The 17,368-nt window shown below is 43.0% G+C and overlaps 1 protein-coding gene across 1 annotated transcript in view; it reads right to left on the bottom strand.

Annotated features, from left to right (window-relative positions):
- The window catches only part of LOC142963212 (A disintegrin and metalloproteinase with thrombospondin motifs 2-like), a 103,838-nt gene that overhangs the window by 2,837 nt on the left and 83,633 nt on the right, over positions 1–17,368 (bottom strand). Inside the window, exons 5-22 of the mRNA XM_076103929.1 lie at positions 14,301–14,384; positions 12,444–12,600; positions 11,345–11,450; positions 10,901–11,044; positions 10,201–10,333; positions 9,482–9,511; positions 8,297–8,410; positions 8,052–8,197; positions 7,694–7,869; positions 5,830–5,963; positions 5,559–5,682; positions 4,979–5,059; positions 4,706–4,869; positions 4,400–4,556; positions 4,142–4,277; positions 3,739–3,946; positions 3,289–3,418; positions 2,696–2,782 (exon numbers count right to left, since the gene is read on the bottom strand). Coding sequence (XP_075960044.1) covers positions 2,696–2,782; positions 3,289–3,418; positions 3,739–3,946; positions 4,142–4,277; positions 4,400–4,556; positions 4,706–4,869; positions 4,979–5,059; positions 5,559–5,682; positions 5,830–5,963; positions 7,694–7,869; positions 8,052–8,197; positions 8,297–8,410; positions 9,482–9,511; positions 10,201–10,333; positions 10,901–11,044; positions 11,345–11,450; positions 12,444–12,600; positions 14,301–14,384 — 2,311 coding nt within the window. The remainder of the gene's footprint in view (positions 1–2,695; positions 2,783–3,288; positions 3,419–3,738; positions 3,947–4,141; positions 4,278–4,399; positions 4,557–4,705; positions 4,870–4,978; positions 5,060–5,558; positions 5,683–5,829; positions 5,964–7,693; positions 7,870–8,051; positions 8,198–8,296; positions 8,411–9,481; positions 9,512–10,200; positions 10,334–10,900; positions 11,045–11,344; positions 11,451–12,443; positions 12,601–14,300; positions 14,385–17,368) is intronic.

The raw sequence follows: 17,368 nt of genomic DNA, 5'->3' as shown, positions 1-17,368 counted from the left end.
AGATGTACGCCCCCCCCCTGCTCAATATATAGATATATTCTTTTCTTAAGAAAAATAATTCAACTGTATCGAAAGTTACAAGTTCACAGTCACTTTGGTAAAACACTTCATTACTTGGAAATCAACCAGTCAATCTGTTTAACGATTGAAAAAAACAAAAACATGAAGTACATAAATGATATTTGCTTTTTAAATGAATTACATAATTTCCATGATGATGTAAAAACTGGAATGGCACATTAAGTGTCATATGAAACATTTACAAAACATTAATAAAATTTCCCTGATAAATCAAAGTGCATATAGACGCAGTGCACGTAGTCCATCTGAATGTTTCTTCAACGTTAGCCAAACGTTAGCCAGCCCCACGCAGCAGGCCAGTGAAGCCACAAAACAGTTACCCATAGTATAGAATATTATAGAAGAAGATAACAGTCATGAACATTATTAAATACAGTCAACACCAATGTTATATACAGTCGCACTGCTAGGTCTGGCTTGGTCTCATACAGTCCAACTCCAGCAGAAGGAAACCTTGGATAGCTCGCTACATAGTCACAACAGAAATAAGTGATCACAATACAATGACAAGTCTGAAGTGTTTTTTTTTTTTTTTTTTTTTTTTTTTTTTTTTAATAATCGATACCATAAGTGTCCCTAGGCCCTTTGTAAACCCTCCCAGTAGTCGGACATTGGTCCAACATCACCTTGGTAGGTTTGATGGTTGGCGGGTGTGAGTTTGTTAAGTTGGTTTGAAGCTGCCTCTATTCCGAGTGAAACTTTGAATGAGTAAAGCCATCTCTTTCACAGATAAATGCCATTACATTCAATCCAAGATAAGGCATTGTTCATGTGGTTAATGTTCATCAACATAAAATGATCATCGGACGCTCTCAAATCAAAGTTTATGAGGTATTTCTGTATCGGATCGCAATGTGTAAAAGCCCGAATGATGAAGCTTCCTTACACACATACACACACACACAAACACAATCAGACAGACACACTTTGACTGACAAGACTAGCATATCTCATTTAATCACACATTTGTTAACTCACTCATCTAAACACAAGACACACATGCACCCAGAAGCACACACAAACAAACAAACAAACACACACACACACACACACACACACACACACACACACACACACACACACACACACACACACACACACACACACACACACACACACACACACACACACACACACACACACACACACACACACACACACACACACACACACACACAGATGCACCAACTCACACACATGCATACAGGTGATGGATGCGAATGTGCATGACAAAACGGGATCCTATCCTAAAGAAAACAAGAAGCGACAGTAAACCACTGATCCATCTGAGAGAATGGAGAGGCAACTAACTGACCAAGTCCTGCATAATATAGGTCTAACCCCTTCCCCCCCCCCCAAAACACTTTACCTTTATTAAATATTCATCTGTATTTATGTAAAATCAATAAAAAAATACACATAACAGTCAAGGATCTAAGCGATCAATAGCAGTCCAAAGGTTTTAGGCAAATAAGCTACAGCTTATTCATGGTAAAACGTTATTAATATTATTGTTACTCATATAGATTTAGATTTATAGGTATATATAAATACAAATATATTTATAGATGTATTTGTTTAAAGTCTGCAAGCACAAATAAGCTGCATTTATTGAACTTTAGTATAACAGTCAAAGAGAGGATGGCTGATGATGAGGTGAAATGGGAAGCAACCTCAAGCGGTCAGACTACCCTGTTTATTTTTTGTGTGTGTTGTTTTTTTAAAATTAGCCTTTCTTCAAGATCCTTCACCTCACAGTTCCCTCCCCCCCCAAAATCAGAAGGTTTACTTATGTCACTTCCTGTCCCGAGTTCCTGTCAATCTGAGAATGGAGCGTAGAATGAGACGCCATTCTCCTCCTCGAATGGAACCAGGATGTCAGATGAGCACTTTAGCAAAGATGTCCTCATTGTGACAAGATCACATTCACAATAAAGCTTTCATATTTTTTTTTAATAACTTTTTTTTCCTATATAGATATTTATATACCTTTTCTGTTTATTTTCACACCTGTTTCTCCCCACAATGACAGTGCGCTACAAAAAAGAAAAAAGCGCAGCTGCATCTCAGGAGTGGTAACCCATGACAACACGCAGCTAGCTCGCGCAAAACATGGCCGCCAGATGCAGAGTGGGTCCCCTCACACATGAACGGCTCCTCGACACGTCTCAGGAGGTGCCCGTGAAAACATGTTCGCCTTGCCACTTCGAATCCTTTTCACATCAAATTTTTTGTTGATCTTTTGAGTTTTCGACTGGCCAGCGGTTACAACACAATGCTCCACAAAGGAGAGAGAGATAGAGAGAGAGAGACAGAGCAAGAGAGAACCAACTAGCACACACAGGAGCCAGAGACCTCCCCCTAGTCAGAGCCGTCTCAGACACAGAGAGAGAGAGGCAACATCCCCCCTCCCCCGCAAAAGAGAAGTGAAAGCTTTGCCGCTCGCTCACGGGCGTGGGCACAGGCACGGGCCGTGGGGAAGGTCAGGGGGCCAGCCGGGGCCGGCCCTGCAGAGACAGGAGGACAGAGATGGGCAGGGCCCAGCAGAGGACAAACATGCAGCTGCGGCTGCCGCTGTGGAGGCCAGGCTGGGAACTATAGAGGGAGGTTTTACGTGAGGAGATCTTCGGTAAGATGGAGTTGGGGCGAGACAGCCACTGGATCAGGATGTTGCCGTTCTTGTTGAGGTCTGACGAGCCCTCTGCAGAGAAAAGAAGGGAGAGAGTGATGCAGTAGTTAAGGTGGGAAGGGAACTCTTTAAATGGTTATTGTGGTGCACCTTTCCCAGCATCTCCTTTCTACACTGATATCTGGGCCTGTTTTTGTCTACGTATTCAAGAATAGTTGCAGTTTATTACAAGTATAATTGCTGAGATCTGGCAACATGGGAATATTGTCAAAAAAGGGCAAGAAACAAGTGTTTTTTAGTCAGATTAGTTAAGGAAAAAACAAAACTCTTCCAAATAAGTTTAGTTAAGAACAAAAGGGTTTCAAATCTATGATTGTTTGACTGCTTGTGTTCCCATCATACAGAACTTCTTTTTAACATCGCCAGCTGTTTACTGTCCTTTTTTTGTTTTTTTTGCACAATCTTAGTATTGCAGATAGGAATGTTGAACAAAACAAACATTTTACTAAAGTGAAATTCTTAAGACAATTGTGTGTAAATGAAATAATTTGAGTGACTGGAGGTTCCTTGACACTCACTGGGACATGGATCCAGGCGACAGACTCTGATGGTGTCGGGCTTACTGTCCAGACACAGGCCGATGGTGTTGTCCCTGGTGTGGCACAGAGCCTGCCTCTGCTGGGTCCCGTTACCACATGACACTGAGCACTGGAGACACAGGACATCACCAACAAGCACTTTATAACACATCACCTGGTATATATGGACATAAAATGTACATGAATATTATGACATTGTGATTTTTGTAATCATTTTCCTTGGTTTACAGTAAGAAGTAATTGTGAAGATTACATCATCGGTTTCTCAGAGACTTTTCAACCCTGCCAAGAATACAGTTCTGGGGAAGTCTGATATTTAAACCACTGAGTCTCACAAAAATACCAGCTGTTGGGCTTCAATACAAAAATATCAGTATTTTCCCTGCAAAAACCAAAACGGGCCTGTTGCCCTACGTTCAGCCTGCATACCTGCGACCACGGTCCGACTCTCCACTGGGTCGGGCAGGGGTGTCGGTTGCAGGGTCTGCGAGTCTCGGGCCGGTCGTCGTTGCAGTGTTTATTGTGGATGGAGCGCGTGGTGTTGTCATCTGACGGCTGGACACAGCTGACCGAGCGGATATGCATCCCTGTCTTTCCACATGGTTTGCTGCAGTTCTGCCACTCCTCTGTCACCCAGCTGGAGGACACCACGGGGACAGAGAGAGAGAAACAGGAGTTCTGAGGGCATTCAACACGTCAAAATGCTGAAGTAAACAATGAGCGAGGAGGAAAGACCTGCTGAAGGCCTGCTGAATGTAGAAACAGCCTAAAGCTGTCTCTATCACAGCTTTGTTATTTCTTCACAGTTGCTGACATATAATACAATGCATACATGGGTGGGGGGCAGGGCTTCTGGTTGCAGTCTCTGGTGTCTCCTCTAGGTTTCATGTTGGATTTGTTACAGAAGCTCTTGTGGACCATCTTACTGTCAACTTTTCTTCTGCATCCGTATCGCAGGTACTGCTTCCCTACAGCAAGAGGGAATGGAGCATTTAACAAATGTAAGCACCAGAAGCATAAAGACAGACATCACAGTTGATCTCAGAGACACAACGGTTTCACAGCATGCATTTCCATTACTCCACTGTACCTCCGCCGCAGGCCTTGGAGCAGTAGGACCATCTCTTTGGAGCCCACTCATAGGCACTGTCCTCCACCAGCATGTTGTTCTGAATGGCAGAGTCACTGTCCATGTTCATCATGTACTTATAAGACAAATTCACATCCTCATCTCCATGCAATTTCATCTACAAAGAGAAAAAAGTGACAAAAAAAAATGAACACTTTCGATAACCGACACCATTTCAGACAAATATATATATAGTGTAATTTGGATTGTTAAATATGCTTGTGTATGAACAGATTATTCACTATTTTCACTCATTTCAATGTGTACCATGATCAGAATTCCATGTCTGAGAGGACCAGTGGTCTGAAGTGTCTCCTTGTCGTTCTCATTCTGATATTCCCACTCCACGCCCTTTTCAATCACCGAGTGGGATTCTGGGTAATTGTTTTCCCCGTTCAAGAAGAACAGTCCTGATGCCACGTTCTTTACAGCTGTAGATGGGTGAGAATTTTCATTGATTACACTAGTACCACACAAGTATACAACACAATACTACTAATAAACACGCAGGGAAGATAAACAATAGACAACGTCAAATACCTAAAGTGTGAGAGGTTGCTTTCAGCTCTTGGATCAGTAAGTGTCTCGCTCCTCTGGGGATTTCAAGAACTTTGAGGAAACCTGGAATGAAACAGACACCTAGTTTGTAACGCTGACATCATAACAATTTTACAGTTTCCCGACGAAAAGCCTCAGCTAATCCCGTAAAGAGCTCTTACTCATTTGAACCAAATATCCTCACGAGTTAAAATCCTTACAGTCTTGACTGTTTTCATGCAACTTTATAAAACATTTTGTGAATTTTGGTGCTGTAATGTAGGTCTGCTCTGACGCCAAAGATTAGATAATATACTAATAAACATTCGCCCATAGAGTTTGGTTTGACATAACTTGCCAGTGCTCGACTCATGTGGAAACATGATAACTGGACATTGCTACTAATCTTCCTCTAGAGGGCGATGTTTAGCTGAGTATAATTAAACGTGGTGCGCAGACAGTAAAGGAACACTGGACAACTATTTATCCGGTACTAACCAGCGTGATAGACAGCTGCTACATCTGATGCCATGTCTGTCCTACATTTAGATAAGGGTCATTGTCACTTGGAGTGTGTGTTCACCTTGTTTCTTGGCAGTACGTGTGATGGTGTCTTTGAAGGTTTTGCAGCTGGAGTTGTCTCCTCCACACACTCCACACTTGTCCTCCTGCTTTGAGGAGCCAACCACTCCGTCGCAGCCCACTTTCTGTTCATGAGGACATGGAAAGTTTAACACATGCAGATCTGACCACACCGCAGCAGCTGTCTCGCTCTCTCTCACACACACACACACACACACACACACACACACACACACACACACACACACACACACACATATAACGTCACTAACCTCACACTCCCCACGCACGCACACGCTGTGCGGGTCCTTGTATGAGCAGCGTGTGCCGTCCAGGACCATTCTCTGCATGAAGACCACGTCTCGTGTCTCCTTGGACTGGCAATGCAGGTGGCAGCGTTTGTTGGCTAGGAAACAAACACAAAAAAAATGACCCAATTGGCACATTTGAGATCTATTTTGATGAGTTCATCTTCACAACCAACATGGGATTACTTTTTATTTTTCTGAATGAGCTCTCCATGAGTCAGCGTGGCGCTCTGTCTCATTGTGTCTGTCTGTGTGACTCATAATACAACTACATGAGCCTCCAGAGACAAAACCTGGCAGTTCATCCCAGTGAGAATGAACACTTCTACATCATCACGTTTATTACACATGGACATAATCCAGAGACCTTGTTTTATGGTGCTTTGACACTAATAAGCAGATGGCAGACGTGCTACTGTAGAATTATAATATTTGCAAAAAACACGCTTTTCTCAGTCTGAACTGAGCAGAGTAGCAGAACTGCAGAGGTACAATACATTAGCTAGCCTGCATTTATATTTAAGATATGCTGTACATTAGCTGCCGATTCATTTTTATCTAGCTGCTCCTCACCTTTCAACGTTTCAACATGCAGATACATTTACAGTGTGGACAAATAGAAAATAATAAGCTTAATTTATGAGAACCCTAAAATGTTGTCAGGAGGTCACTTCCTATTTTGCACACTGCTCTATGAGGAGACATCTGATCACATCTGTGAGAAAACAGGAGACAATTTGGTTCTTATTAATAGACAGACCAACAGATAGCGATTGGATGAATCCCTCTAAACAGCTGATTGATCAGCCAAACACACACAGGGCAGCTTTACGTTTCGTGTTTCTTTGCTCACAAGTATATTACTATCTGTGTTGACTTGGGAAAACGCCTAAATAGAGACAAAAGTACAACTGTGTGTCAAACGTCTCTGAACAAATACTACAATTTCACACTCGGAGCAGACGCACTCTTTTCCCCCCCTAACACTATCTGAAACTCAGGAGATGACAGACCATGGATGGAATTCAATTTCACCTCCCTGTTCACTTTTTTTTTTCTCTCCCCCCCCCACACACACACACACATCTGTGCTCGCACACTCACGGAAAAGTAATTTGAGACTGAAAAAGCCTCGCTGAAAATGATAAGAACGGAGAAAAAACGGAGAAAAAACAATTTAGCAAGGCTCCTCTTAGCGTAGCGTGACCTCCAATTACATATGGAGACAGCTCAGCACTTTACTCTAGGGCTGCCCTCTAGTTGGATGATAATTTAATACCTACCAGAAAGGCAGTGACACCTCCACTTAGAGGCAGGGTGGGTCTGACAACCACACACACACTCATTTTAAAAGAGGTTTCAGATATTAAGTGAAGAACTCTAATAGTTTGTCCATGTGTGCCGACTGATACAATGATGGAGAGAAAGATGTAGGAAGAGCGGGTTAGTGGAGTTCAACATGACATCAGTGAATGGGTGGAGAGAGAAAAGACACAGAGTTCAAAGAAGATTCTTTCCAAAGAGATTTCCAAAGAGATGGCGTGGTTTTATGGGAGGGCGTAGTCGTAGCTTAAAGCTGTACACAGCAGGACAGCCAGATGTTAAGAATGACATAACAGAACAACACCTTTTATATAAACAACCCTCTAAAACCAACCACATTCAAGAATTATGTGTGTGCTTCCTCTTTTTGACTTTCATTCGTATTTACAACTTCCATTGTGCATCATGATGTCTGTCAATCTCAGGCTGGTATATTCATTCTGACAGACTCTTACTGTCCACCAAACTACTTCATCCCCTTTTCCATCTGCGGGTGTATACTCACGGTCTGTGTGTTCATAAGGCAGCCAGTGGTGCTTGTTGCTGTGGATTTCAAAGCGGGGGTCCCAGGCGTGGCATTGCTCCTCTCGCGGATCGCTGTAGATATCCTCGCACTCGTTGGTGTCGCACATCTGGAACTGGTGAGTCGCCCCCATGCAGGTGCGGCCCCCGTTGGCTGGTCTGAGAGGGTTGCAGGGCACAGGACGCGTTATCATTCAAAACTTTGCGCTAGAAATGATACATTTAACTCTTGTACAAATTTTCTTGATCAAGATCAGAGCTTCAGCTGAATTTAGCTCAATTAAGCACAGAAGGAAAACTTGCAATGTTTTATACACACACTGAGAAACACAGTTTCATACCTAGGATTGTCACAGTCGCGTGTGCGAAAGTGTACTCCTCCACCGCAGGTGCGGGAGCACTGGCCAAACTCACTCCACGTTCCCCAGTTTCCATCTTGCTTTATGATGTCAGGTGTCAACCAGATGCAGAGGCCTTTAAAGCAGTGCTGCAATGGGCAAATAATACACGAGACACAGGTGCTATTTGGATACAATAGTTTTTTTCAACAGAATATACATATTAATGTTCAATAGTGTATCAATACCTTGCCATTGCCGCACATGGTGCCATCAATGGGCGGTCCTTTCTTGGTCTTGCAGAAGAAGGGATTGTCTGGGTGGCTACACCACAGCTGCTTACACGGGTCAAACGTGCGAAACTGCAGGGCACAGAGAGAGAGACTCCTTCTTACAATTAATAGTCCTACTACACAGCACACACACGGGGCCACAGTCTGGCCTTAAATAATACAAGTCAACCATCATGAGACAGCTGGAATGAGACACTGAAAATGAAAATAGAGATGGGAGGAGAAATATCACTACAACAATAACCACAACAGTATTATACCCAACAACAACAACATCGACCCTGCACTGTGTCACTGCACTGTACACTACGCTTCACTGAGAAACACACAGCCATTCATGCAAACTAAACCAAAGGATGAGAGAGAGAGAGAGAGACAGCCCGTGATTTAATTAGGTCACAAGGGAGGTCAGAAGGCAAAAGGTTGAAAGGCCAAAGGTGAGGTCTCATTGACCTCTAGAATGCCCCTAGACACAGATCAAGGACCAAATTCTCCTCCTTTTCGGATATGAACCACTGATGAGGATACCACCAAACTGACCCGTAGTCCAGGGTCTGAGGGGCCGTGCCCGCCTCCCTCCTTTCCACAGACTTTCATACCCACCATGACCCCCGGGGACCTTTGCAGGTCAGAGTAACAATCAATGGCTAGACTGTGGTAGGTAATAACGAATGACATCAGACTGGAGGATCCTAAAAGCTGAAGTGAAACATGGAAAAACAGCCTCTGTTCTGGCTCAGCCCTTTCCCCTTGGGCGGGAAAGACATCTTTCCAACATTTTTCCACTCGTTTATAGTCGTGAGTGTTCCAATATAATGAGGCTCTTCCTGCCAGAGATTTGCAGGAAAACAGTCAGGATATGGAATGGTTCAACTGTTGAACTGCACCATAGTCACTGAACCAGTATAGTCACAGTGTTTTTAGGCTTTCAACTGCCACTGTCTCTGGAAATAAGCATTTTAGAATCCTGCAGACTAACATCCCAAATATGACGATGGGTAGAACAGAGAAAAAGTACAGTAAAAGAAAAGTAAGGAGCAACATTACAAACAATTACGACTTCTGAGGACAAATAGAAAAAGAAAATCTGAGAAAACAAATGACGGGCCACATGTCTTCGGGGAGGTGGGGTTACCTTACCTGCAATCCTGACTGGCCCGCCTTTTGTAGCTGAGGGGAATGGGTTTGACAAGAGAATAGAGGGTAATCTAGCAATGTGTGCAAAGCCCCCTGAATAAGCCCTTTGTCAATCAAGCAACAGTGTGCCACAGTGGCTTCACAGTCAAAGAGTGGGTGAGGGTGACAACGGGGAGGTTAGATGCCTGGCGAGATGCTGAAGCTCGTTGTGCTGTTTGTGCCAGGCTCATGTAAAGGCACTGTGGTATAAAGGTAAGCGTAATAAATATGTCTTTAAATCATATTTAACATTTACAACAGAAAAAAAGAAATAGCTATAAAAGACCATTACCTGCTTTTAAGCAAGATGCCAATCCCACCAGTGGCCGGGAGAGGAAAGCAGAGGACATCAGAAGAATGTGAACAGCTGTGTGTGTGTGTGTGACTCTTTCATTACAATGTAGATCAGAGATAGATGATGAAAGTGCTGCGTTCAGTTCACAAGGAAAATCTTCAGAGCTCAAGAGTTCCCATACAAATGGATCTTCCACAGGGAAATTCAGCAAATTCTGAATAAACTGAACAGACTGAATTCAAAGTGAGTTTACCCCAACTCTGAAAAAACTGCATCATCTCAGGAGATGAAGTGACGGTTGTAGAAGTTGCCGTGAGTATTGTTAGTTAGTGTTAGTAAACTCTGACTATGTTAGTAAAGTGACCGTGAGACTATGGGGATCTCTTACCGCGGTGCACATCGTGTAGCCCACACCAAAGTCAAAGCGACACTGTTCATTCATGGAGTAGTGCAAACCAGGAAGCTGAGGCAGAGACGGCCAGTTGTGGTCAAAGGGGTCGTCCCGGAGACAGTCATAGGAACTGCAGGAGGAGTAAAAAAAAAATGGGTTAAAATAGTATTTTATTTGGTTATTTTCTGGTCATCCTGTAATACTACGGATAAATGATTATTTTCATTTTGGATGATTATTATCTTAATTAATAATTGAGTCTATAAAATGCTGATTAATTTTCTGTTGATCAACTAATCAACTAGTCGGTTTATCTCTTATGTACTTATTATTTAAACCCCTTATTCATTCAAGTGTTTTTTACGAGTAGTACGTGTGTCAGAAGCTGCCAACTTACCCAAAATAAGTAATTAAAATATATTTAATGGTGTTTAATGAAACCTTAAAATTTGGGCTTTTTCAACCTGGAAACCACCACCATACCATTTTGGCAGTAATGCTCGTACACTTTGTAATAGAATAATTTCTAGGATAACAAAATCCCAGAAAATATCAACAAGACGCAAACTCTTAAATATTGATGAAAGTCTCAACCTTCAAAATCCCATGTAATGAAATTCTAGTACGAGTCTGTGTGTGTGTGTGTGTGTGTGTGTGTGTGTGTGTGTGTGTGTGTGTGTGTGTGCGTGTGTCTCACTGAAGGTAGCGTCCCAGCTCTTGCATGCTACATCTGGACCAGTGGAAACGGTGGAAGGCAGCTTGCACCAGCGGAGCCATGATGCTGCCCATGTGCACCTCGTCTCCACAGCGGTTCCCCTGGCCATCGTGCTCCATCCCCAGCCTGCACACAAAGAGAGAGAGAGAGAGAGAGAGAGAGAGAGAGAGAGAGAGAGAGAGAGCGAGAGAGAGAAGTGAAGGGAAAGGAGACAAACCAGCGGAGACAGATTGGGAACATGTGGGAGGAGAAGAAGAACAAGTATGGGGAGGGAGGCAGAAGCAATTCTCTCATCAGATATTGACTGAGGTAACCAACGGACCAACATTGTAATAAATCAATACGGTCACATAAGTGACTGCTTCGTTGTCTTTTGCTGTACCATGAGAGCAGGCCTGAAGACTTCATTATGGCAAATGCACTTACACGTGTCCGGTCTCGTGTGCCACCACAAAGGCAGAGGAGAAACCGTCCTCATGGTTCAGAGTGCAGCTCCTAACTGGATGGCACATGCCCGTCACTGGGGCGTAACCTAGAGAGGAAGAGAGACCCACTAGTCAAGATTTACAGACTTATTCTGTTGTACAAAAAAATACTTTGCAATGTTTGAACTTAACTTTTTTGCTCTTCACCATCAAAAGGTCAAGTTTCATTTAAATACATTTCATTGTGTCATTTTCTTTGTGTATTTCCAAAATGCCTTTTCACATACGCATGATGGAAAGAGGAGCAAGACGTAGAAACACGGTGTATTACTTCTCAAAATACAAAAGGAAGATAGATATATGTTCCATACCCACCAACCATACACACATCAGTGAATAAACATACGTATTATTCATTAAGTTCATACTGTCAAATTATTCAATTTGTATTTATTTTCTTAAATTAAATAATATTCAAACAATACTTTAAGTCAGTCTCCCGGCAACTCTTAAATTTGACTCCATATACTGAAATACACATCTGTTTAAATGATGTGCATTCGTGGGATCTGTGAGATGAAATTGATTTGGGTGAACTATACACACATTTTTACCTTAAATCTGTGACTTTTATCTCCAAAGATATGCAAAATATATATGACTTACACATAGCCAATCACACACACACACGTGTGCATGTTTGTGTGTCTATTCCTAACCCTAAACCGTCGCCTTCTACCCCTACATATGCCAATCTCCAACTCCCTGTGTGCTTGTCTGTCCTGTACTGCCTTTAATTGTGGGACTGTGGCTGGCCCTGCTCTGCCTATTGATTTTCTGCTGCTGAAGGCTGAGCCCAAGGGCAGCTGAAGGGCTTCTGGATAGCTAGGCCACTGCCTTTAGAGGCCTCTCCCCTGGGCCTGCCTGTTAGCCTGCACTCTGCTGCACAGAAAACCACCGAACCCACGGTGCACTATGCAGCTTCATGAGGCAGAGGCAGGAAGAGGGGAGTTTTCTGTGTGTACTCAATGAGTTCAAAGTAGGCGGGCATGCCGTTTCGATGTATGTACTATATGTTAATCGGTAAGAGTTTAGAATACCCTGCATGCCCGTGGGGCCAAATTCCTGGCGTGTGAGGAAGATGGCGTGATCGTGATACTCGGCGTCCCCCGTGTCCTGCTTCTGCTGAAGGAAGGCCCAGCGACACACGTTCTCCAGACTCTGAGATGGGTTCCCCAGTTCAATCAGACTCATGGACTGGAATGAGAGAGAGGCACACAAGGAAAGAGAGAAGAGGGGGTAAAGATTATACAAAAAACAGGGAAACCTGCTTCTCGTTTTAGCTCCGGTACAATAACATTTTATTCAGCCCTGTAGGGGGCAGTGTCACAATGTTATATATTGTCAGCACATCTTGCAAATTGCTGAGGTGTACAACACACACTCACTCCAAGGGATCCACACTCACACAATACTGCTCCTGTAATCTTGATCATTTCAATAATGAATAAGAAACTGAACACAGAGCTGCCTATTAATAAGTTATGCACTAATAGTCAAAAACATGTCCAATTACAGAATATTTACTTATGATTAAATGAACAATACCGACATTCACACAAATCCACCCGGATACCAGCAATTCCTTCCATTCACCTTCACCTCTCATTCTCTTCCTCATTAGGATCTCTGCTCCCCTCTCCTCTCTCTCCCTACATTCTGCTGTACAACTCTTTCCATGCCTCTCTTCCACTGCTTCCTTTTTGCCTCACTTTCTGCATTTCCTCCCTGTTTTCACACACTAACAACGCACAGCTGAATCAAACGGGGAAGAGTGTGTGTATTGTGAGTGTGCTGCAGTGAAGACATATGGCCGGCCTTTGCACAGGCACCCCTAAGACAGAGTAGGTACATGTGTGTGTGTGTGTGTGCTGCATCATGTTCATCAGGTGCTTGTGTGTGTGTTTCAGTGTGTTTTTATGTTTAAAGATGTATTTGGAATGGTGTGTTGTGTGCACTTGTTGTGTTAGAGTGTGTGTGTGTGTGTGTGTGTGTGTGTGTGGGTGCGCCTGCATTCAGGGTCACATAGCCAATCTGCAGGCTGTCTGGGTGCAGCTCTGTTGCCACGGTAATTGGGGATGATGGACAGCCAGAGCTTTGGCTGAAGCTGCGTAGGGGCTGGCCCAGAATGACCAATGTAGGAGTGTGTGTGTGTGTGTGTGTGTGTGTGTGTTTCCAGGGATCCACTGGGACTGTAGACATGTAGAGAGGAGAGGAAGCGATAAGGCTACAGCAGCATAAGTGTATCACAGAGCACCTATCCAGCAATAAAATCACTGCTGTGGGGTAATCCCAGCCCTTCTCCATTCCTGCCATCTCTTGCTTTATCTGTGTTTTTTCCTCTCTCTCTTCCACCCCACTCTCTTCTTCTCTTCGGCACAGGCAGGAAGATAGAGTTACAGTCAAGAAGAAAAGGATGCTACCCCCGTGGTCCGGTCTCTCCGTTTATGAATGAGGGAGGGCTATCATTGATTGTTTATCTTTGCCTGGACTTCCCATGATTCTGTGCAGCAGCCTACTGGGAGGAAGGCTGATTGCATAACGGGCAGAGTTTCTGTGTGCTTTGGTGCTGAACTGTGAAGGCGTGCGACTTGAAAACACTCCCCTGGGATGCTGCATGCTTTTAGTTCCTCTTTTGCTCAGTCCACTGGAATAACAGGCTCCGGGCATCAGTGCGTGCTGATGAATGTGTGTGCGTGCGTGTGTCTGTGTGTTTGTTTATGAGTGCGTGTGTGCCTGTATGTATGTAGGTACAACTGGACTGTGCTTACTGTAGGTACTTAAAGCTATTGTAGCAAATTCCTAGTATCAGAGATAGTGCTGATAGAGAGACAAGGCAACCACTTTTCAGGAAGTGCATCACAGACGAGGTTTGAGTATAACACATCAGGTCTTACCTTGCCGTAGCCCAGCATGATAATCCTCACCAGCACCACATTGATCTTTGCTCCCAAAGACTGGTCATGGTAGATCTCATTCACCTGGAGTCACGCAGGAAAACACAAGAGGGAAAGAAAATGAGTCTCAGCAGAAGAATTACAACAATATCTAAACTAATATTTACAGGGTTTGTAAATTGTATCTAATAGATTTATTAATGGCTGATACGGTAAATATTTTAATAATGCTTTACAGATCAGTTATAAGCCGTTACTTAGGACAACGTTTGAGTTGCTGGGTTGTGATGCTATCAATCCAGAAATGTATGCTCATACATACATACTAATTTCTAATCAACTACTACGTCTGCTGGTATAAATGTTAGTAACTCATAAATAGGTTTTTATAATAATCCATCAATTCTAAACAACTCCATTTTAATAAAAGGTTAAAGCTTATGAATGGCTTAAAATAGATTTGTAATCACTAATTAACCATGAATAGTACAATTTATAAACCTGTTGTAAAGGGTGGAAATATCTGACTTAAGTATCCCACCAGCAACACAGTGATATGAGATACTAGAAATGAAGAGACAGGAAGTTCTCTCAAAAGAGAGAAAAGGAAGTTGAGGAGAGGGCAATGAACTCAGTTTCCCATGAGCACAGATGGAGAGGAGATGAAGGAAGAAAGATGCAAAGGAAGGGAAGAGCCTAATGCAAGGGAACAAGGTAATGTGTGACAAGGGAGATGCAGAGAGCATTATACTGGTGAAACACAGAGAGAGAGAGAGAGAGAGGGAGAGAGGTAGAGAGAAAGAAAGAAAGAGAGAGAGAGAGAGGTAGAGAGAAAGAAAGAAAGAGAGAGAGAGGTAGAGATAAAGAAAGAAAGAGAGAGAGGTAGAGAGAAAGAAAGAGAGAGAGAGAGAGGGAGAGAGGGAGAGAGGTAGAGAGAAAGAAAGAAAGAGAGAGAGGTAGAGAGAAAGAAAGAAAGAGAGAGAGGTAGAGAGAAAGAAAGAAAGAGAGAGAGAGAGAGAGAGGTAGAGAGGTAGAGAGAAAGAAAGAAAGAGAGAGAGAGGTAGAGAGAAAGAAAGAAAGAGAGAAAGAGAGAAAGAGAGAGAGAAATAGAGAGAGAGAGAGAAAGAGAGAGAGAAAGAGAGAGAGGGGTAAATTGGCACTGGAGTTGAGGCCTGCTGTCCTCAGTGGCTGTGTGCGGTGCCTAATGAGGCAAAGGGATGTAAAAACAGACAGCTGTAATGAGATGGCTGATGTACACTTTGTGGAGAAAGAGGAACACAGACTGAAAACACACACACACACACACATACACACACACACACACACGCAGAGGTACAGAGATGAAGAACGAAATTGCAGACACACCCAGCCAGCGAGAGAAAGGTAGAGAGTTGAAGAATGCTACGAATACGGAGAGGGAGAGAGACAAGAAGCTGAGCAGAGAGAGGCGAGGGAGCACGGAGGCAAAGCGAGGAAAGAGACAGAGCTTAGAAGGGAGTGGAAACGATGCATTCTTAGAAAACAAATGTAGAGTAGAGTCGCGTTTCTTCAGAGAAGAGGGAAGTAATTTAAGTCCATGCTCCGTACGTGGTGTAAAGTTGGAAATCCCAGCAACCTATTCGGAAAATTCCAGTGGAGTGATCCTTCAAGTCAGAATCCTAATTTGTTAACCAAACTCGCATGGAATACATTTCTTTGTGACATCAACACATGGTTGTAACGTAAAGCCTCAACAGCTTTACATCATTTTCAGAAACCTCAAAATAAAGTCACGTTTGATTTTCAGCGTCTGCCTTTGTGTTGTTGGGAACATCTGTCTGGTCAATGATCAGATTTACTAATTTACCTTCTGAAATGCTAAGTTTACAGTTGCCCGCATTATAAGCTGTTAATGTGGCCAAATATTACTTGACAACATCAGCGGTTTCAGTGGAAGAAGCCTTTTACGTCAGGAGGCGTCCATGTGTTGGTTTTCCAAGCTGGAACAATAAATAATGGAGACTGTAATTAGCCTGTGACAGTACTGTAACCGGGACTTTTTGGCCAGAGCGCTACTTGAAGGAAAGAAAAGAGTAATACTTGAGGTTGTGATCATTGTCATTTTAAGACAATACAACCACATTGAAAGAGGTGCTGCAGCAATTTTGGTATCGCTTTTCCATGAAGTTAGGGGACGTGCAAGAGACAAAATAAAATATAAATGGACAAAATTTATGCATGAGAGGCTGAGATTTATTTGAGTTTTTATTTCTTGTAAGGATCAAAAATACAAGATTCTACACTTTCCATAATGCAACTTGCATCTTTTGTTAAACCCTTCCTGCCTATTCATCAGTCACATCTGTGTCAAGATTACAACTGATGCTTCTTTAGTAATTGTCTAAGAGTCCTGCGCAGCACCTGCACAATTCCTACAGGACTCATTTTTTTATATTCCTGGGGGATTTTTTGGTACATTTGTAGTACTCTCTCTCTCTGTAGTACTGTGACATGTACTGGTCTCAAGGGATTTATCTTGACATCATAGCTTTGTAAGAAACATACTACTGTTGCAGTTCTCCAAAGTGGTCATCTCGTCAATATAGCTGTCAGACAAATGAAAAATACAAATATTAAGGAAACTGTACCTGTAATCGTACCGACTCACTTTCCACACCTGAATATAATTTATAGGCACAGTTAAGTGGCAACAACCCATTACGTTCATGTTAATATACTTTTATTTTTACTTCCTGAAAACAAGGACGGTGAGTTGTAGAGACACGTTTAGGACTGAGGGACATGAGAGAAGGGCAACGTTTTCTTTCAGCGACCTTCAGTTCAACATTTTGGATGCTCCTTTTACACATTAAAAAAGATACAGAGTTGCTGAGCAACCACCAAACAAAGACAGAGTTCTGTTGTCTTCTCAGTTTGACCGTATCTGAGACTGTGTGTGTTTGTGGGTGTGTGTGTGTGCAGTTTTGAACTTGCCCGTCTGTCTGGCTACCTACTGGTGGTATTTCTGTTTCCGTGTATCATTTGTAACATTTGTCTCACTCCCTCGCTATCTTGGCAGACTTAAGTAT

The sequence above is a fragment of the Anarhichas minor genome, unplaced genomic scaffold (genome assembly GCF_050575085.1).
Source record: "Anarhichas minor isolate MPS153535 unplaced genomic scaffold, ASM5057508v1 ptg000028l, whole genome shotgun sequence".
Lineage (NCBI taxonomy): Eukaryota > Metazoa > Chordata > Actinopteri > Perciformes > Anarhichadidae > Anarhichas > Anarhichas minor.
Note: the sequence above shows the minus strand (reverse complement) of the source record. Positions and strands in the feature narration are given on the sequence as shown.